General features: G+C 47.2%; 1 protein-coding gene across 1 annotated transcript in view; it reads right to left on the bottom strand.

The window, feature by feature from the left end:
* Window positions 1–22,787, bottom strand: part of LOC120025141 (protein CBFA2T3-like) — a 48,093-nt gene extending 25,306 nt beyond the window's left edge. The window contains exon 1 of the mRNA XM_038969584.1: window positions 22,010–22,787. Coding sequence (XP_038825512.1) covers window positions 22,010–22,220 — 211 coding nt within the window. The 5' untranslated portion in view covers window positions 22,221–22,787. The remainder of the gene's footprint in view (window positions 1–22,009) is intronic.
* Window positions 22,788–23,248: the final 461 nt, after the last annotated feature.

The raw sequence follows: 23,248 nt of genomic DNA, 5'->3' as shown, positions 1-23,248 counted from the left end.
AGGCCGCCGAGTAGTCCACACAAACACAGGCCTCACATCAAAACATGGGGATTAGAGCCCTGCGTCTCGGCCCCAGGACCCCGCACCCAGGGACCCCCGCACCCCTCTCCCTAGCCCCCTCCAGACTCCCTGACTCCCCATCCCCATCGCCCCTCTCCTGACCCAGGGATTGACAGAGACCCTGGGCCTACATAGCCCCCTTAGCATGGGAGTGGGTGGAGGCACCATAAAGAATAGACTAGGTCAGACGGGAGGGAGATGTTGGAGCAGAGGGATAGTGGGTTAGATAGTGATCAGACGTGCTGGATGGAGGAGCCTGGCATTGATGATGATGTAAAGGTCCTCCTGCCTGGGAGAACTCAGTCAACCTGTCTGAATGGCAGACTCTCTCTCTCCTCTCTCTGTGTCTCTCTCTGTGTCTCTCTCTCTCTCTCTCTGTGTGTGTGTTAGAAACCAGACTGGGGATCATCTTGAGCTGATTTAGAGTTCAGAGGCTTTAGGTTCACTAATGACAGGGTGGGAGAGAGCCTTGGAGAGAGAACACCCCCAGCTCCCTCCACAGAAATGTACAAGCACGGAACAAGCAGAAACAAATACACACGTTACCCTGTTACTTGAGAATCACTGCGATACTACACAGACTGGGTTGAACAAATATGTTTAGTGAAAACAAACATTCAGTGGGGAATAAATGTCTGTTTAATAATCGAGAACTGAAAGGCCCAGGGAGAAAATGCATGTGTGTGGGTGTGAACGTGTGACCGTGTGTGTGTGTGTGTGTGTGTGTGTGTGTGTGTGTGTGTGTGTGTGTATGTGTAGAATGAAAGATAGACAACATAGGAAAAGTTAGACTGAGCGACGGCAGGAGCCTCACAGCACATACAGTAATAACTCACAGAATATATGTTAAAACCATTTAGGGTGTGGCGGCAGTGCAGCGGTGACCCATGGGGTGTGTAACTGCTGAGACCCCAGCTGTGTGGAGGAGGAGGTCCTCAGACACTCCATCCATCTGAGGAGGAGGAGAGGAGAGAGGGATGAGGCCAGACACACTGGTTCCTGGGCTGACCTAGTTACCACTGAGTTACTGGGCAGAGGACACGAGCTGACCAGGACAGACCAGGCCAGACCAGGCCAGGCTCAGTGTAAAACGGTCTAATACACAGGAGAGATCAGCTCTCTCCTCGTCTGCACCAGTCAGAGACAGCGGATACAGTACTCAGATGTCTGAGACATGAGGCATGGCCAGGGAGAAAACAACATGGAAAACAAGGAACCAATACTGCTACTCCCTACTCTCTACTTCTCTGTTTATGTTTAAATAGGACTCTCAGTCTCTGAATTGTTCAGCGCACCAATGAGTATTCCCTTACGTCTTTGTGCTTATTCATTTACCGACTACATTACAGTTTATTCCTCCACCTCTCTCCATTCCCCCTCTGTTTGCTGTTTCTGGGTAATGTGATTGGCGGGCTGATGGAAAAGCTCTTGATTTGAACTGTGAGGGAGACTTCATGGTGATGGTGACGAAAACGCCCTGACGAGGGACCTGCGTTTCAGAGTCGGCTTCCTTCTCCACCCAACACAACAGCACTTGCGAGACAAGTTTAAGTTCTCTGCTTCTCTGTACTTTAGTGTGCTTGTCATGTGGCGCTGACGGCTGTGATGACTGTTATTGATATAATTGTATTGAAGTCTAGCGGCCATCTGTTCTCTTCAGGGAGGGCGTCTCTCGGCAGTGAAGTGCTTACATGGAGCATATCGCTACTCACAGGGGGAAAAAACGTCCTTTTCACATTTTCCCAATGGCTGCTAATAAAATCCAGATGTTCCATGGAGCTCTGTTTCTCCTCCCCCCCTCCCTCTCTCCTTTTGCTCCCACCCTCCCTCTCGCTCTCTTTTTCCTCCCTTCCTCTCTCCTTCTGCTCCCTTCCTCTCTCCTTCCCCTCCTTCCCCCCCTTTCTCCCCAGCCGCTAACCCAGAGCCATTCCTAAATAAAGGAAAGTACTTGTGACATTCTGCCGCGGCGGGCCGTGCCAAGAACAACTCCCCGGCCTGGCACATCTGGAGTGTGTTAGGACGGCACTGGGCAATGGCACCGGCCCGAGACACAGAGACGAGTGTGCGGCCACTCTGGGGATCTCACACACACACACACACACACACACACACACACACACACACACACACACACACACACACACACACACACACACACACACACACACACACACACACACACACCAACAAGAACTAACTGGCCTGTTATTTGGATCCGTCAACATCCTAATTTGAGCAAAAAATACGGCCTCTGCAGTTTGCACCAAGCTTCTACTCATACTGGCAACACAACCCAAGGGAAGAAAAGCTGGACTTCCAATCGTATCAGACAAGTCCACAGCTGTGTCCTCACAAGCAGCTAAGCCCTAATTCTCAGGTGGACTTGTTGCTGTGTTGTTTGTATTCCTGCTGTTGCGGTTCTATCAGACCCATTCAGCAGGAAAGCGCGCTCAGAGTGCGTGGAGCTGGCTGGCTAGAGGCTCCAGGCCCACTGTAAAAAGCTCACACCTGAACATCAATAACTGTCATCTCTGCCACCTGGGGACCGCCAGCGCCACGGGCACACAGCCGTCACCAGCACATCTGCCAACGCTGAGAGAGAGGGAGGGAGGGAGGACACAGAGCAGAACAGAGAAAAACACCAAAACATGGCGGAGAGAGAGAGAGAAGAGAGTGGGGGAAGGTACAGGGATATATGAAGTACACTATAAAGACATAGAAAGAGAGAGAGATGAAGAGAGGTGGAGAGGAAAGGGTTGGGTAGAGGGAGGGGAAGCAAAAAAGAAGACATGGAACAAGAGAGAGAGAGATGCAGGGAGTAGAGGGGGGTGCAGGGAGGAGAGGGGGGTGCAGGGAGTAGAGGGGGACTTATTTGGCCCAGTTCCTCAGAGCAATTCTCTTCCTTTGCTCCTTCTCACAGAGGCAGCCTCAGCCTCTCTCTCTTTCTCTTTCTGTCTCTCGCTCTCTTTCTGTCTCTCTCTCTCGCTCTCTCTTTCTGTCTCTCTCTCTCTTTCTCTTTCTGTCTCTCTCTCTCTCTCTCTCTCCTGCCAGCTGAGAGCTCTGCCTCAGGGCGCAACAACATTTAATTTGAGCTTGAAAAAAGTTTAAACTAAAGTCATTTCTCTCTTCCACCCTCTCTGGACAACAATGAGGTCACAGTTCAACAAGACCCCATCAGACCTGACCTCACATGATGTCCTTTCTCCCCAAATTGAGTTTATACTTAATACCTTTCCAGAACAATTTTGAATAAAAGTGTTTATTTCTCTTATGATTAAGATTTATGACAATTTGATTAACATTGCCTAGCTTTGGCCTATTTAACAGTAACGGTAATGGACCTGCTTTCCCCTAAACACCCATATTATTCAAATTATGGGGGGAAACCGTTCCATAAATTACCCTCGATCGGAATCTGTTTATACTGTGCACTTACACAAACAAGCTCCCCTATCAAAACACCTGCAGCTTCACCAAACACCAATTAGCTCATCAGGCTTTTAATTACTCTGTTAATTGCATACAGGCAGCATGAAGGGCGGCTTGGGAATAGGGCGAGGAGCCCTCCTGAGGGCCCGCCTTGACAATCCTGACAAAAACAAAGAAGAACTTTGCCAATGACAACATTGACGCTCCGGCTGCTGTTAACAGCCTGGCTGCCTCTTCGTCATCGCCCATCAACCGTCTGCCACAGGGCTGTGTGACATCACTTCCTGTACAGCACTCTAGCATTTCCTGCATCTCTGACTGAGCCAAAACAGAGAGAGAGAGAGAGAGAGAGAGAGAGAGAGAGAGAGAGAGAGAGAGAGAGAGAGAGAGAGAGAGAGAGAGAGGCATGTAGTGAGAGTGTGAGTCCATCTGCGAGCTGTACATCTGGATTAGTTCAGATTGGTCATGGGAAGGGGAAGGGTGAGCAAGCGTGGGAATATTCCTCACACAAGTGTGGGCATGTGGGCCATTGTCTCTGTGGGAGAGTTAGAGAAGAGGTCCAAACTATCCAGTGATCTGTTCTCTGTCTGTCATAGAGCACTAGCATAAACATCAGAGCCATGTCACTGAGAGTACATGGGAAACGTTTGCGTCAGATACAAATATAGATCTGTTTTCCCTGGGCCTTATTTACTTTGTTTGGCTGTTATGAATGTGGCATTCAGAGCCGTCACAACGCTCTCTCTCTCTCTCTCTCTCTCGCAGCTCCCAGCTCAATCTCTGTGTTAGAGGCTCTAGGGGCTGCAGCAGGCAGCAGGAGAGTGTGTTTGGCTGAGGAGGCGTATCCAGGAAACAGTGGCAGGCCCGGACTTCCTGTGTGACAGGTGTGCGATGGGAACGAGGGCGGGGACAGGGGTCTGACAGCTGCCATCTCTGCTCTATGTGTGTTTCTCTCTCTCCTCTCTCTCTGGCCAGCTCAGCCCCACGGCCAGCTGCAGCCCAGACCTGCTGTGTTTGCTCTGCCTCTTACGTCATTACTGCTGATTTATGGAGCACAAACTGACTTCAACCTAACCCCCCCTGACACACACACCTCCTGACTGACCACACATCGCCTGACTGACACGCACACCTCCTGACTGACCACACATCGCCTGTCTGACCACACACCTCCTGACTGACCACACATCGCCTGACTGACCACACACCTCCTGACTGACCACACACCTCCTGACTGACCACACACCTCCTGTCTGACCACACACCTCCTGACTGACCACACACCTCCTGACTGACCACACACCTCCTAACTGACCACACACCTCCTGACTGACCACACACCTCCTGACTGACCACACACCTCCTGACTGACCACACACCTCCTGACTGACCACACACCTCCTGTCTGACCACACACCTCCTGACTGACCACACACCTCCTGACTGACCACACACCTCCTGACTGACCACACACCTCCTGTCTGACCACACACCTCCTGTCTGACCACACACCTCCTGACTGACCACACACCTCCTGACTGACCACACACCTCCTGACTGACCACACACCTCCTGACTGACCACACACCTCCTGTCTGACCACACACCTCCTGACTGACCACACACCTCCTGACTGACCACACACCTCCTGACTGACCACACACCTCCTGACTGACCACACACCTCCTGACTGACCACACACCTCCTGACTGACCACACACCTCCTGACTGACCACACACCTCCTGACTGACCACACACCTCCTGTCTGACCACACACCTCCTGACTGACCACACACCTCCTGACTGACCACACACCTCCTGACTGACCACACACCTCCTGACTGACCACACACCTCCTGTCTGACCACACACCTCCTGACTGACCACACACCTCCTGACTGACCACACACCTCCTGACTGACCACACACCTCCTGACTGACCACACACCTCCTGACTGACCACACACCTCCTGTCTGACCACACACCTCCTGACTGACCACACACCTCCTGACTGACCACACACCTCCTGTCTGACCACACACCTCCTGACTGACCACATCTCCTGTCCATCTCCCTCTAACACAGTGTGTTTTATTTTGGGCCGTTTTTGAATCAGTGGATGTGTGAAGGCCTATTGTCTCGTTCCTCTCTCTCATTCGGTGTCTGTGACCAGCGAGCACAAACAGCCAATTGACACCTGCACAGAAGAGACCAAATAAAACAACATTGACTCTTGCTGTTCTCACCTCCTCTCAGTCGGCAATGTTGAGAACTGGAACCATGTATTTCATTCAGCGTTAAACAGCTGTTCTGTCTGTCACCACTGACACCATCTGCATCCCTGTAAGGGCTCCCCCGGTCTGTGACTCCCTATCTCATACCCCTTCACATGCCCCAAGGCACATGCACAATAGCTCATGACATTAGCGAGGAGGCAGGCACATAGTGGGTGATGTGTCTCTGCTTTTCTCCATCTCCGCCACCCCATAGGTCGCAACCCGCCTGCGTGGGGACTCCAATCAGGGGAGTCATGTGACCAGTTAAACAGAAGCTTTGACAGCTTCTCCCCCTGCAAATCTCCATTTAGCCCGAAGCCTGCAGCACTGGAAGCTCCTGAAATAAATACCAGTGTTTCCTCTGGGACCAGACTGGCGGCTGGAATCCACCATTCAAACCAGGGCCTATACCCCCCCCCCCCCCCCCCCCCCCCCCAAAGAAAACAGTGAGAAGGAGCAGTCATATAGATGGCCCTATAATTGGCAGGGTAATAGTGTTTGCTAATAGGCTAATTAAAGTAGCCTGCTGCCATTCATACAGTGGTTATACAGGCCTAGCCCCTAGCTCACCGTCATGTACAGACAGAGAATCCACACAGACATGATCCTCCTGCCTGTGTATCTTCGAGTCTATGGCAACTGCAGGGTTAACTCCTGTCTCTGTCTGTCTGTGTCTGTCCAGGTTTCCCTCACCACTGTCTCCTCTGCTCCTTCAGAACGCTGTCCCTCTGCTCTGGGGAAAGTGTCCTCATACGTCTTTGTTTATCTCCCCCCGTCTCTCTGGCTCTCTCTCCAACTTGTAAATGTCTTCCTCACTTCCGCTCTCGCTTTGTTATTCTCTCTTTCCCCCCTTCTGCCCATCTGCCTCCTTCGTTCACTGGCATTACCACCTTGTCGTCTGTACTCTCTCCGGATATTTCAGAGACTGCTGGAGAACTTTAGCCCCCCCCCCCCAATCAGAGTCCCCCTACAGGGATTCAGCCCTAAAGTTTCCCTGGGAAGATAGGCCCTCCTCAAGGAATTTTTGTTTTTTTTCTCCAAAAATTCTGACATCAATGAAATCTCTCCCCTCTTTCCACTTTTCATATTAAATCCCTGATCTGTGTGGGAACAGTATAGTTACAGTTTAGGAACAATACAGTACCTCACATCCTAAGTAGAGGATGTGAGGGGTGTGAGTTAGGGAGGCTGGGCGAGAGATTAAGGTCTGCATAAGTAACCGGGAACACAACGGCACTCGGCTCAAACCCACTTGAAGAGTGACAGAACCATCTGTGGCAAAGCTTCTGTTTCCACGAGATAACAGCTTTCTAATTTCACAAATATGTGGAGAGGCCATACCCCCCTGATCGTCTGGCTTGCCTTCCTTCCCCAATCCTAGCCTGAGCCCACAGCCCCCATCAGCCCCCTTCCAGACGCCTTAGAAGTCATTGTGGAGAGGAGTGTGTGTGAACACTTAATAACTTTAACTCTATCTCCAGTCAGCGTTCCTCTCTCTCTCTCTGTCTCTCTGTCTCTGTCTCTGTCTCTCTCTGTGTGATAAGGGGCTGGCTGAGAGCGAGGCGGGAGAAAAGGGAGGAACTCATTATATCCGAGTGAGGAGCAGCGATATGAACTTCCCCGCTGTACGTTTGATTAAAAATTGCTCAGTGCTACAGTAGATTATTCCAGCGTGTTTCCTGTGTCTGTCTCTAATCTGCATATCCCATGGGAAGTTGGGAAGAGGGAGGGAGGGAGGGCAATTGGTTAACATGAAGTGTCTCTCTCTCTCTCTATCTGTCATGAGTGTTTTGGCTGTAGCTTTTGCCAGTTCACAGGCTCAGTTCTCATAATGAGGTCAGTGTCAGTGACACAATGCATCTGCGTTCACAGACTACACCCCTTGGTTATTCAATGTCACAAAAGAGAATATTGTGTCTGAGGTGTAAGGTTTAAATCAATGGGTTGTTAATGTGTTCTCTATTTTACTAATGTTGTCGAGTGCTAATTTCATAGAAAACACAACAATAATCATTTTGATTGATTCTTCTTTAAAACAGGAAAGCTCAGCTCTGACACCTGAGACTGGCAAAACAATTAGAGGGCAATTTACTGTAAGCATTTATCCTGCGGAGACATGACAAGGTTAAAATAATACGTGTAAGATTAGATTTATATCTTCTCTCAAAGTAAAACAATTCTTCGAAAATGTGATATGGGTCTTGTAACGCTACACTCCGTACCATGGGAAATAAGGGAGGCCACTTTCTGTGTAATAATAACACAAAGGAAATGTATGCACAGAATATCTTGTTTTGAGTGAAAGTACAGTATAGTACAGCATATGTTTATTCTGTAACAAGTGAGAGTGTGTATCCGTGTGGGCGCTGTGTGTCTGTGTCTGTGTGTGTGTGTATATATATGTGTGTGTGTCCATAGTGTGTGTATAGTGTGCGTGCATGTGGTTTAGACGTAACTCTCAGCTCCCACACTGCGGTGCCAATGTGTTCCTCATTACTCCAGATGTTTGGGAGCTGGACGGCTCCTCTGCTCTCTGACATTCTGATTCTCCCCTGAGAGGTGGCCATGTCACAGTAATGTCAAACACATGTGAAACACACTGGGGCTCCCAACGCCAAAGTCTTTCCCACTGTTTGGACGGATAAACAGGGAGGGAACCATAGCGATTGACCGCTGGTCTGCCTGCGCCTGAACCCATCACTATGGGCTCACTGGCACCCCAACAGACAGCTTGGGTTCCCAAGGCTGGAGCCTGCCCCCTTCAATGGGCAATAAGAGATACCCACAGAGGCCCGCAAACATGTCTCAGCATGCCTCCATGGGGTTTTGAAATGATTCCATCCACATTGCAGAACTATATGTACAGTTATATAATACACATGTGAGGTGATCAACAAATATGTGAACAATGGGCTTCTCCATTATCACTGTTACCAGAGAACAAGACTTCACTGTCAATCTCAGAACCCAGTGATTTAAGACACGATCCAGTCCAAAACACTATCTCAGTGACAATGTCTCGGTCTGCACCTCTCTTCACCCACACACACACACACACGCACGCACACACACACACACACACACACGCTCGCACGTTACCTAAGATTATGGATTTCTCAGCTGCTGCACTTTTCATCATGGCCAGACGCTGCCAGATAAACAAAAGAAAAAAAATCTCATCCAAAGAAAGCATTTCTCTGTTTGAGATGAATTTCGTCTCCCTGGGAACGTAGCTGGCCCTTGAATGCGCTCTTTGGCTGCTAATGTTCAAATCATGGGAGAGGACAGAACCCTGGAGCTGTGTGTGAGATACCAGACAAATACATCTAAACAGTTGGGTGCTCACACCCTGACAGCTCGGACCTGTGTGCATGCAGTCTCTTGGTGCGTAGCTTCTCCGGGTGGAGCCCTGATCATGTAATTGCACAATAGTATTAATGCATTATAGGAATTAGGTTCACAGGGTAATCTGCCGGCTGCTTACAGGTTGGGATTCCAGGACAGTGGAACATTCACGGTAAGTCCACTGTTGCACACAACACACAGATGGCTTACAAACCGCAGCCTCTGCGCACTGGGCAAATCAGCCCACGCAGAGTTGCTGTGTTCTTAGTTCACTGCTATACTCAATGCCTCCCATATACTTATGCTGACCAATCTCCTACTTGCTTTTAGTATACACTATTGTCTCTACTCTCTATAATAGGTTACTCAGAACTACATTATACTATATTTACATACACGCATATGAAACGCATTATTTTTTACACAGATGAGAATCTAGTCATCCTGTTGTCATGGTAGTGAGTGTTGCTATGGTGCGTTTGTGCACAGTACAGTATATGCCATATTCAGGGATGATGGCTCCGGCAATTGTCATTTGGCCTGTGTGTCCAGGTGTCTGTGTGTTCTGCTGACCAGCTGACCTTCTCTCCTCTCCTCTCCTCTGCACAAACACACACACACATACACACACTCTGCCGGCCGGCTGCGTGCTCCCGCCCACTGCCATCTGCTCCTCTCATTAATTAGAAGACGGCCAACTTCACCTGCACCGCCCGCACTCAAATTACAATAATTACCTCTCACATGCACAAGCCCGCCACCCCGCTCCCCACCCCGCTGCCCAGCACACTCCGGCTGCAGGTCACTGTGCTGTGACATTGTCACCTGGCGAACCAACCGGCAGGGGGACCAGGCAACAGACACTATCACCTTCAACCAACAGCATGGCTTACCCTGCCACGAGTGACCAATAATGACACTCTCCTATTATAAACTAGTTACCAACGTAATTAAAGCAGTAAAAGCTAAATGTTTTGTCATACTCGTGATATACTGTCTGATATACCACGGCTTTCAGACAATCAGCATTCAGGGCTCAAACCACCCAGTTTATAATAGTATACAACCCACTGGTCATAGCTTCAGTATGTTTCTGCTACCACTGTGGGCTGAGTTATGACGCCTCAAAGTGGGGCTCTTAGTGTCTATGAGGACTGGTGTTTGTCAGGCAGCAGCCAGCGAGCTACACACTGCATGGTCTGCGTCTCTGCTTCTTTCCACAGAGGAGGCCGGTGAGACTCCATCACTGCACTACAACATCTCTCTATTGGCATGTGGCTTTGGCACAAGAGACCGTATCTCTTTTAAAATAACTTTTTTTCCCTCCTGTGGTATTTTTCCGTCTGCCCATTAAACGGGAGGGAGACATCCATACAAGAGTGGTAGTAGCAGAGATGGAATAAACTCCAGTGGGGTAATGAATGGTTTTCTTTAAGAGAGGTACTTCATGATGAAGTGGGGACATCTGCCTTTGGAGAAGAGTGGCGGGCGGTGGGGATGTTTGGTGGTAATGTGCGGTAATGTGCGGTAATGCTGAACGGCTGTAGTGCGGTTTCACCTTTGGATCTCTCCATCTATTGTCTGTCTATTATCAGCTGTTCAATTATTCAGCTGATCTTTACCACCAGGGCCAATTGAATAGTCAATTCATGTGATGTCCTGCAGAGAAAATGTCCTCTGTTTTTACAGATGCATTTAGAGAAGAATCCACTGACGGATATCAGAGTTCGTGGAGGCTCAAGTGAGTGACTTTTTGGCCAAGATGAGTCATCCAACACAGAGCAATCTTTCTTTAAGTTACATTCATTCGTCTTTTATACACTGAGTATACAAAACATTAAGAACACCTGCTCTTTCCATGGCATAGACTGACCAGGTGAATCCAGGTGAAAGCTATGATCCCTTATTGATGTAATTCGTTAAATCCACTTCAATCACTGTAGATGAACGGTAGGAGAAAATTGAGACATGGATTGTGTACGTCTCAATTGAATGGGTGAATGGACAAGACAAAGGATTTAAGAGCCTTTGAACGGGGCATGGTAGTAGGTGCCAGCCACAACGGTTTGTGTCAAGAACTGCAATTCTGCTGGGTTTTTCACGCCCAACAGTTTCCTGTGTTTATCAAGAATGGTCCACCACTCAAAGGACATCCAGCCAACTTGACAACTGTGGGAAGCATTGCAGTCAAAACGGGCCAGTATCCCTGTGGAACGCTTTCAACACCTTGTAGAGTCCATGCCCCGACGAATTGAGGCTGTTCTGAGGGCAAAAAGGGGAGGGGTGCAACTCGAATATTAGGAAGGTGTTCCTAATGTTCGGTATACCGAGTGTCTATCTAGTTTAGAATGTCTTCTAATCCTATTTAGTTTGAGATGTTTCATTAAATGCTATTGCTTCCAACCCAATTCCTTTTGTCTTTCACTAGGCTAGAGCAATATTGTTACTTTGTCTGTCTGGCAGCGATGCCAATAGGCTGTCTCATCGATGTGCTTCTTCTTCTACTCTCTGACGCCCAATACAGCTCTGCTCACTCATTATCCTGGCTGGCACAGACACCAGCTCCATATTGCATTTTCTGGCCTTGAAACTGAGAGGCGCCGTTTTGTGAATTGAATATCTGGCAATTGACCCATTTTGGAGTCTGATCATCACACCCAGGAGATGAGAGATCGGCGTAAGTGCATGGGCTGAGGGGGGGTTCACGGGCGGGCAGCTGTCTTTCACCTGTGCACCGCTAAAGGGGAGAAGAGAGGTGAGAGAGGCCTTTCAATTCCAGGCCACCTATTCCAGAAGTTCACACCATGGGAGATTATCAGATTATTCCAGGTTATGTGCACATGTTAGCCTAGGCTTCTATAAACGGTTTGGCCCATTCAGTTTGTGTGCAATACATCATCTACCATGCCTCTGTAACACATGATAATATTGTGTAAATATATATAATAAAATAATATATCACAGCCCATGAGATGTAGGTTATTTACTGGCCCTTCCTCTGATTTGTGACAACAGGGCAGGGCCTGGTCCATGCATCCATCCTTCCTTCAATCACGTATCACTCAAGGAAGGCGGCCACAAGAAATCAAAATAAAACCAAGGCCTCTAGATGTAGGACTACGATCCAAACGCATTACTACTTTCAGTCGGTACTTTGATGTGGGAGTTGTAGTGAGGTACAGGTACCACCACAGAAGGAAGACACAACAGATGCAAGAGTACAAAGCCCTAAAAACCACAACAAGACCCAACAACTGTATATTTTCGCCTCCATGTTCCATCACACAAGGAGCTTTGCGCGCTCCCATCTCCGACAGCAGAGACACCACATCATGTGCCGTTAGCTTCATTAGCGTAGGCCAACTATATCTAGAAGAGCAAATTTATCTAAAGACCACCTGTATCCAGAGGAAGGACCCACAATTGCTATGAACAAACATTGCTAGGAAAAGTGCTAAAATACAAAGCCTATATTTATGTCAACGTAAAGATGTTTAACTTCTCTGTTGTTTGCCAATGTTATTCGCGATGAAATATGCCTACTAGTTATTTATACTAGTCTACCATTAATAGTATAGGCCTATAAAAAGTTGTCTTATCAACTGTCTGATTGGCTTATTGAAGCTACAATGCTTTCAATTTGGCTGATACATTGTTGCCTCTTCATCACAAATTCTACATCAGCACAATTGTTTTAGCCTATAATTGTTTGTTTTTCCAAATAAGAGAACCATCATCCACTGCGACTGCAGTGTCTGTGTCAAAATAAAACCATTCATATGGAAACATTTTGATTCAACGCCATCAATGGGGAAGCACTGAAACTATACTGAACACTAATGTTTACTGTTTAATAACATGAATGAAAGTTCCTGTAAAAATAGCTGACAATGCTTTAGGCAAGAAAAGTCAAGAAAAACGGTATAATAACACATGATTTCTAATCGATAATGGAATTGTTTTATTGCCCTTGAAAATACAACTTTTGACATGTTATTTGACATAATGTAGGAAGAGTATTGGTTATAATTAAAGATCTGCATAATAATATATGCAGTTATATTAACATCAGGTAAATGTAAAATCACGTCTTTACTATGCTATGCTACCTAGCTAAATAGTGATTATCACCAAAACCACCATCTAGCCTCGCCTATAGTTCATAAAATAGGTGTACAAATTCAAGGGTACAAAATAGGCTACAAAATAAAATGCAATATGTGCTTTATGCCAGAACCAACCGTGTCCAAACGTCTCTCTCGCATCAAACAAGCACACAATCAGTAGGCTATAATTTATCATTTGCAATAAACATGTAGCCTAATAATGTGACTTACTTTGTGAAGGTCGGGTTCAGGCTGAGGTAATTGCAGCGAAGATAATCCAAACCAAAGAATGACGATTATAACGCCCCGATCCTCATTATTTGGAAAAAAAGGATAAAGCCTTCGGAGATATTGAACACCATTCATTAAGGTCTTATTCCTTCTCTCTGATAATGAAAGATATTGAGCGAGAGAAAAATGATCAAGTTGACACTTTTATAGTCAAACAAAAAAAAATATATTGGTTTCCTTTGGATTCAAAGCGGTGTTGTTGACTTTTCGGTTCAATAAATTATGAGGTAATTCACTTCTTATATATAAATTGAAAACGATTTCGCAAAGCTAGATAGAGCTTTGTGATCATTTAGTACATATAAGTCTTTGGTTTACTGTCCGTTTTTGATGGTAAAAACCAACAGTTTATCTGGATTTTGAGGGGGAAAAAATCGCAACTTCTCTCCGTTATCTAAATGTGAGCTGTTTCTTTAGATCTCATTTTCTGTTAGCAAGGATGGGCTAATACAGTAAAGAAACCACATAGATAGTTGATTTAGCTATGCATTAACATTTGTGCTCACCGTCAGCAAACCGATACAAAATATAAATATTTTGTGTAATCTTAAAATTGTCAGAGAAAATAGGCTACTTCACAAATCCTTGTCCGATGCACGCCGTAGGCTACATCCAATGTAAAAAATATTAAATTCATTTGGGCATGGATCCTCTTGTTCCAAATGCTACTCCTCGGTAGACGACTTTGGAACCGTTGTTTGGCACACAATCGTCCAAATTAGTTTACAATATCAAGTCTTTATACATCCGTAAAATGAGTCTTCCTTTGTTTGATAATGTCGAAGCTGAATGAATCACTCGGTTTTGCTTACTAGACACCACGCTTCTCAGACCGTTATTGCCAACCGATCCAACTGTTCAGGCATATAGGACCGCTCATTCCACTGAAACAATTGGCTTGAGATGCTGTTGTCAACTCCAGTCAGTAAAAAGCATTCATCATATTTCGAGCGCTTAAATGGTTCTCTTTGTTTTCGCTCATTTCGTGTTTTGGTTAATTTTGTAGTTTTCGATTATTTTGAGCTCGCGGGTCTAGTATGTAGTCTTGTGATTCTCTCTATCCCTCTGTAGCCTTCTGTCTGCGTTTAAATCGCCATCTGGAGCAGGATGCGTACGGAGCTCCTAACCTCTCTCTCGCTCGCTCTCTCTCTCTCTCTCCCTCCCTCCCTCTCTTTCTCTCTCCTCATCAGATCTACGAGTTGACAGCCTCCTTGCTGCTCGATTCTGCAATAGCATTGACAATTGACAGCACGCGTCTAATCTCCATATTGTCCATTTTTTTCTCACATAATAAAACTCATGAAACTATGACCTCACGCACACACACAGACACACACTGTGCACAAATATAGGCTATTGATTTATACTTGAAACAAGTACAGAAGTTTACATCATGTTCTTTAGTAAATTCCAGAAATACAATGTTTTCACCAGGTGAGGTTTTTACTTCAGCCCGATTGGATTTATCTCTTCACTGTCATATTCCTATTTTATGTGCAAAGAAACAACGAATATTTGTAGCCTAGTGTTAAGTTAGGCTAATTCCATACTTTAGTTTAGGATATATAGCCGACATCAAATGGTCAGAGGGGGTTGATAAAGTGTAAGTAAATACGGGCGTCTACAGTAGCTATAATATCATTCTGTGGTAATAATACCATTCTCTATGCATACTGTATTGTCTGACATTTTCCCCATAGAGAATAATTTCCCCAAGTCTACCCATGGGGGCCGCTGTTTCCTCACATCAGCAGACAGCAGCTCTAAAACCACCTCACTCGTCGCCTAGGCAATCTCCCCGTGCAATGCCCTCAACATCATCTCATAATTTCTACCAATGGCCACCCAATTAACTGCTGTTCAGATACTTGACAATCAGGGAACATTTTCCTCTTACTTCTCAACAGACAATGGTAGAAAATAAATACAAAATGTCTGCTTTAGCCTAGGGAGGCCTAATCTTGTTCACCTGACACTTTCGCCCATAGTCAAGGCAGCATTTATTTATTTGCACCAAAGAAAACAAGTGATTGACAACAATATAGATAAAATAATACGTAAACAAAAATTACGGTGTGCAGTAGCTATCACAAAAGGTGATTTTGGCTGAAAGGTGTCCGTAAACATAATATAGTGAGAGGTTGGATTTGCACCTCCAGAATCTGCAGGCAAACACCATAGTGCGACTGTTCTACGGTCATTCCATCCGACATACTCATAGTGTGTGTGTTTGAGTGAATGCTGTATTTTTTTATAATGGCATAGGGGGTAGGCCTATATGCATACATATGATGGCTTTGCGTTTAGCACAAATGCCAATGCCTAGTTAGCTAAGAGTTTGCCGTGTAGGCCTGTTTGCATTAGCACAGTGGCCTATCTCAATTCTAGCTCCCAGACGCCGGAAATTTGAAAAATTCTAAAAGTAAATGGTGCTCATTTATTGATGCATTGAACCGTCGCCCGCCATTGTTCATCTGGTTTCACTAGCTGAGAATTCTACACCCGTGTGCCCTTTACGCTTTGTTGCAGACACGGAGGAAGAGGGGTAGCCTACTGAAGACAAAACAAACACTCTCCTCCTCACCTCTACTATGTCTATAGAACTAACAAAGTCAGTCAAGAGTACACAGAGACAGCTGCTATCCAGTGTGTCCTGTCTCACCAGTCAGGTGTCTGGGGGGTGAGGTGTTCTCTCAGATACAGGTGAGGGGAACTGTTTAAAGGGGATGAGTTGTTTCTGTGTATTACTGACCGTCTCAGATGTCAAACAGGTTATACAGTTGGAGGTAATCCATCACAATGATAATCTTTATGATAATTGATATGATTAGTGAATGGCCACAGACCCCTAAGCAAACCAGTAGGAACAGGGATCTCTATCTGCCATTATAACCAAGCATAAGGGACTGGAGTGAGTGAGTTGTGGCCTAAAAGTATTGCTCTCAGTTGGGGGGAGAACTGATAAGGTATATTGTGCAGTACTTGCCATTGCAATTTGTTCTTCTCTTTATGACAGCTGCCATGATTCTCTCTCTACCATATCAAAGTCTGATCCATCCAGTGAGCAGCCTTAAGATGAATCAGAGATCCTACAGCTCTGTCTGTCTCCCTCAGAGTTTTCTCGAGAAAGATAGCTAGTTGTGTGTTGTTTATACACCAATACATGCATTTCCGAAGATAAACAATTTCTCAATATTTACCGTGGCTGTTTTAATAATTCAGACACCAACACTATAACTGGCTACTGTGCTGCATTGGGCTTAGAATGGTGGGAGAATTAAACACACACACCCAGACACGCGTACACACCCTCACACACTCCCCAATGCAAGTAACCCATCCTATCAGGAGTTCCATGTGGCATCCTGGGATTTGGGTTGTCAGGGAGATGGATGGTGGATCATCCCAGGACTTGATGGAGTGTTTATAGCCCCTCTCTCTCCTGCTGGGGAGTTATAGCCTTGCATGTCCTGGCCCTGCAGGTCCATCTGAGGGCCACACACACTGTGTGTGTGTGTGTGTGTGTGTGTGTGTGTGTGTGTGTGTGTGTGTGTGTGTGTGTGTGTGTGTGTGTGTGTGTGTGTGTGTGTGTGTGTGTGTGTGTGTGTGTAAAACTGAACGTAAAGGTATGTTTTAGATTGAATATCCTTATGATTTATGTTTACCTGGGTCCTTTTGTTTAATTAGAGGAAATAATACTGGATGTTGGAGAGGTGATGGGTGGGTAGGGGGGACCATGAGTGACAGTGTGTGGGGCATGGGGTGAAACCAAAAAGGATTCCTGTCACCATGATAGCATTATGATTGACGGCGTGCTATTCTCCTCTGGGAATACGGGCAGACGGCTTGTCAGCTCCCCAGATGACAGCCCCTCATTCTTTTCTTAATTTTGTCTTTTGTCGGGTGATGTGTTGGATGGGATGACCCTCCATGTGGCGCGTCTGATAACTCCTCCCCACAACAGAAACACAAGGTGGGAACTATATTGATCTCCCGCAATGAACTGAACTCCCTCCTTTCCCGACACTCGTCCTCAGACCCTGACTTCCCTTTGATGGCATTAATGAACACAAATGACCCGGCTTTGTCTCCTCTCTCTTTCTCTCTTTCTCTCTCCCTGTCTTTCTTTTGTTCTCTCCACCTCGTTGCGTTGCCTGTATCTGATGGTGGTGGAGGACTGGTCTGAGATGCGCAGGGTAGATTGAGGGGCTGATCATTGTGTAGGTATGGTAATGATGGTCTCTGTGACAGACCGGGGACGCACGGGGCAGCGGAGGCTCTGCAGGGAGAGAATTCACAGAGGTCTGGACTGGAGCATTTCCTCCACTCACACATTGTAAATCCTTTCCTATAGCTCCAGTCACAGGCTGGCTGGCGTGTTGAAAAGAGATAAGGCCGCTGTGCCTCTCGTCTGAAAGGAACGCAGCTCCATTGTGCTCTGCTGCTTGGATCCACATTCAGTGGACGCTGTTATTGAGTTGCCATTAAAGGCAGCAGTGTAAAAGTAAATTATTTTGGGGGGAAGCGGTTAAAACAAAATAGTCTCTTTCTCTCTAAATGGAAAAGGTAACATGCCCAGGATTATACTGTGTGTTCGTCGCTACACTTTCTGATGCAACCCATTGCAGTGGTGCGGCAAAGTAAACGTGAAATCAAATCAGATTAAATTTGATGGGTCACATACACATATTTCGCAGATGTTATTGCGGGTGTAGCAAAAGCTTTTCGCAATAGAAACATTCCCATTGTTGTTTTTGACACTCACATTGAAGTTTGCTAGATAGAGAGAGACAGGGTGGTATGACTGTGGAGGTGGTATGACCGTGGAGGTGGTATGACCGTGGAAGCTGTGTGCTATCTGACAGCTTTTATATCAGCATCGTGAACGTCTTTAAAGTCATCAGATGATGCCTGAGAATATAAAACACAGGATGAGAGAGACAGACAGAGAGCTCCTCTGCTGTAATGTAGCATGGCGCAACGGATCATTGCTCCGTCTAGTCAAGCACACGTTTGATGCTGGTTTTACAAATTGCATCCATATAGACCCTCTGACATTCTATTTGCAATTGTGCAGTAAAGTGGCCGTTCGATTCATCGAAGCATGATGGGAATTTGAACTCAAAATGACGCTCTCTTCGTTTTAAACAGTAATTCTCCTACATGATTTTTAATTCATAGCAGGGCCAGAGGACACACACACACACACACACACACACACACACACACACACACACACACACACACACACACACACACACACACACACACACACACACACACACACACACACACACACACACTGTACTCTGCTTAGCTCAGTGTGTGTGAAAGAGGAGACCCTGAGGTCAGTGGTGGCTGGTGACCAGCCCTGCTAAAGGATCAGGAAATAGCACCTCGTTAAAGTGAAATGTTTACTGAAGACCAGGATGCAGGAACAGGAGAGAAAGTCAAGTGGGCAGCAGTAGAAAGTTCTCAATTTACCCTGTTTTCACCTGAATACATCCACATGTATTCAGGCAAGCAATTGTGTCCACATTGGCATGCAAGGGAGAGAGAGGGAGTATGTGTGTGTGCAGACAGTTGGTAGTGCTGGGACTGAAGATAGCAAGGAGAGGGGCACTGTATCAAGTTCTGAACATCTGTTTCTCACAGAAACCACAAAGCTGGTGCAGAGGAAATAGAGAGGATAACTGCTCCCTGTCTCTCTCTACCACTATCTCTCTATCCCCTGTCTCTGTCTATCCCCTGTCTCTCTCTATCCCCTGTCTCTCTCTACCACTGTCTCTGTCTATCCCCTGTCTCTCTCTATCCCCTGTCTCTCTCTACCACTGTCTCGCTCTATCCCCTGTCTCTGTCTACCCCTGTCTCTGTCTACCCCTGTCTCTCTCTACCCCCTGTCTCTCTCTACCCCCTGTCTCTCTCTATCCACTGTCTCCCTCTATTCCCTGTCTCTCTCTATCCCTTGTCTCTCTCTACCCCTGTCTCTCTCTATCCCCTGTCTCTGTCTACCCCTGTCTCTCTCTACCCCCTGTCTCTCTCTACCCCCTGTCTCTCTCTATCCACTGTCTCTCTCTATCCCCTGTCTCCCTCTATTCCATGTCTCCCTCTATTCCCTGTATCTCTCTATCCCTTGTCTCTCTCTACCCCTGTCTCTCTCTACCCCTGTCTCTCTCTACCCCCTGTCTCTCTCTATTCCCTGTCTCTCTCTATTCCCTGTCTCTCTCTACCCCTGTCTCTCTCTATCCCCTGTCTCTCTCTATCCCCTGTCTCTCTCTATCCCCTGTCTATCTCTATCCCCTGTCTCTCTCTATCCCCTGTCTCTCTCTATCCCCTGTCTCTCTCTATCCCCTGTCTCTCTCTATCCCCTGTCTCTCTCTATCCCCTGTCTCTCTCTATCCCCCCTCTCGCTCCCTCTATTTCTCTCTTTCTCATGATGATATCCGTCACAGACCCATCCCCCATCATCCTTGTTTTATACCTATCTCTGTTAAGAGAACTAATATGTAATACAATCCAGGTGTGTAACGGAGGATGATAAGGTTGTTGTTAGAGACAGAGAGGTAGAGGAGAATATATGTCAACCTTGGAGCCAGATGTCCTCAACACAGGAGTAGCCATTGAAGCGTGTACACTGTAAATACATAAATGTCTCTCATGCACATAAAGCATATGCCTTTCTCTAGCCATGGAGGATTAGGAAGAGCTGAGCTTTTATGAAACCTATGATAGGAATAATCCAAAGCTTCGTTGTGATTTCATTCCACCTTTTCCCTCAAAGTCTCTGTCTAGATTCAGTCCACCCTTCCATCCTCCCTCTCTCCCTCCCCCCTCTCTTCCCCTGCCCTCCCCTCTCTCCGGGCCGGCTGTGAGGGTGTGCTGGTGTTGGCGGGCGGCAGTTCCTCATTGTGGTGTGCTGTGTGCTGTGTGCGCGGTGATAAGACACAGGGAGAGGAGCCAGCGTGCCGACATATCCCTGCCACTGCGGTTATCAGCCGCCGCAGCTGTGCCTGAGCCCTGCGACATCTGCTCCCTCACAGGAAGCCTGCGCCGCGTCTCATAACGCCTCACACACACACACACACACACACACACACACACACACACACACACACACACACACACACACACACACACACACACACACACACACACACACACACACACACACACACACACATAGAAAATATCACAAGGCCATTATCATTATGATGCCTGAACGGTACCCCCCCCCCCCCCCCCCCCAATAGGTAAACTACCTGATCAGACAAAGAGTGTTGTTTATAGGGACATTGGTTCCTCCCTGGTACATGAGGCAAGCCTGACGGATGGGGCCAGCGTTTACCTCAGTTCTGCTGGGTTTTTATCAGAGAATTACAGGGGATGCTTATGACTAAGCCTAATTATAGAGTGCTTATCACTGAAATGTCCACAAAGCTCATTACTGCCATGAAATGGGAGCTGCCGCAGGTAATTCACTATGTTGGGTATTAGTCCTCCTCTAAGACGGCACCCCTTTTAAATATTTAGAGTCTATAAAGTACAGCTTTAATGTCTGATGCTTTAATGTCTGATGCTTTTAATGCGTTTCTCTGCTACTGGCCTCACTGATTTGTGAAGTTTTTACCTAAAGGTACTACTCCAGTTTTTACATTACTTTAAGAATCAGTTACCAAATTTCATTTACATTGTTGACAGTGTGTGCTTGAAAACAGTCCTCTCAGTGTTGAAAGAGGGGATTTGAGAAAAGAAGAAAGTATGAGATTAAGATAACAAGGACTCTCCCATTTCCTTAGTGTTACACCATATTTCTCCCTTAGCCAGTGATGCTGTTGAGTGTGCTGGTCAGACGGCTAGAAGCTAACAGACAGGAGAGGGATGGGGAAGTGAGGGGAGGGGACCCCACTAACAGCCCTGATGGGGTCAGTAGTGTTTCTCGGGGTCCTGACCTGGGCTTGACTATGAATGAGCCTCGCTCAGCATCTCCAACCCTCCACCCAACCCCCCCCCCCCCCCCCCCCCCCCCCCCCCACAGCCCCTCAGAAACACAATAAAGGGAAGTGTGCTCCTCCAACTACCAGGGGAAGCCCAGAGGGAAGTCCCCATCCTCAGGTCCTCACCAGCCTGAACCCCTTTCCCTCCCTGTCCGCTTGGTCACGTGACAGACTTCATATTGTCTTTACAATGTAGGTTTTGACAGCAAACTATGCTTTCAGTAATGAAAACAAGTTGGAGTCTGTTTTGACCTTGAAAATCGAGTGACAATTCTTTTATACGTTTCACCATAGTTACAGGAGCTACAGTAGGAAGCTAATTTCCATGTCTTGTCTGGAGCATGTGGCGCTAACTCAACACAACCTGATTACACATCAATCACTCCAACTTAATGAGGAGAAATGACAGCAGGAGTTTCTCCACAATCACTCGTCACTGTAGCGCGCTGCCAACAGAGGCACAGCCTGTAGTACCTCTCATAACACAGAAAAGGATCACCACCTACCTTGGTTGGCTGTGCGGTGGCTCCTGGTTGCCAGGTTGGGGTTGCCAGATTCCAGCCGGTGAGGGTTCCGTCTGCACAGCGTCCCCGTGTGACTGGTCAGCATCACCGTGGGAACCCTGGGAGGAGCGGTCAAATTGGCTGAGGTTGAGGCTCTCCGTAGGTCAGACCTCCTCTGCCGCTCCAGGTGGACCTCGGCGGCCATACTCTGCATCCCCCCTCCCCACAGCAGTAATCCACAACGTTGTCCTGTCCTCTGTGTGTTTTAGAACTCTCGACTGGTCAGGGGACACACTAAACCACACAAGTTGATAGGACTATCTTTCTTTCTCTCTGGGGTCAGTGTGTAGACCGGAGGGTTGATGTCCTTTCTCCTGTGTACTTGGGGTGCTTACCGACTGACTGACTGACTGACTAACCCACTGACTGACTGACTCATCCAGGCCTGGGGAGATCACAGAGTGAGTCCTCTTGCTCTCATGATTACAACATCAGCCCAGCAGAGCCAGATCACATGGCTGCCAGACAGAGAAATGTCTTTTTTTACTCAACTTTTTCTTCCTCCCACTCTAACAAGACTTTCTTTAAAGTTCCCCTTCCTTTTTACTTTATGCAGCTAACAGTCTTCAAATGACTCTTCCTTTACCTCATACTTTCTTCACGTCCACGACACATCACCTCAGATGGATCGCGGCGCCACCACACTTGTGTAATTATCTGTGTCCGATGCTCTTTCCCTCCACCCAGTAGTCTGTCTCTTTCCTTCTCTTTCTCCGACTCACTCAACAGGAGTGTGTGAGGTAACAGTGTGTGTGTGTGAGTGGCAGGGGGAGGTCAGCTAGCCTCGTGGCTCCTCGTTTCCTCGTTGTTCCGGCTGAGGGGCAGTGCACTGGCCTGAACCCTCCTCTAGTCCACACAGTGAAAGCAGAGCAGTGGCGCCCGTGTGAGCCGGGACTGTGTGCAACTGTAACAGTGTGGGTGTGTGTCTGTGTGTCCTGACCCCGCCGTGTGAAAGGGGTGGTTCCCCAGGGGAAGGTAAACAGTGCTGCTGGGTTGTGATAGCGGTAGACAACAGGCCTCGGCCTCCGTTGGGGCTTCCTCTGGCAGGAACCAGCTGTGTCTGTGGCCGGGCCGGGCAGCGCTGTCTTCCCTTTCCCTCCGGACACAGACAGGGCTCCTCCTGTTCCTAACACTTCCTCCCTACACCCTTCACTCCACCTCTCCTTCCCTCCGCTCAGTCAG

This window comes from Salvelinus namaycush, chromosome 30 (genome assembly GCF_016432855.1).
Source record: "Salvelinus namaycush isolate Seneca chromosome 30, SaNama_1.0, whole genome shotgun sequence".
NCBI classification, from domain to species: domain Eukaryota; kingdom Metazoa; phylum Chordata; class Actinopteri; order Salmoniformes; family Salmonidae; genus Salvelinus; species Salvelinus namaycush.
Note: the sequence above shows the minus strand (reverse complement) of the source record. Positions and strands in the feature narration are given on the sequence as shown.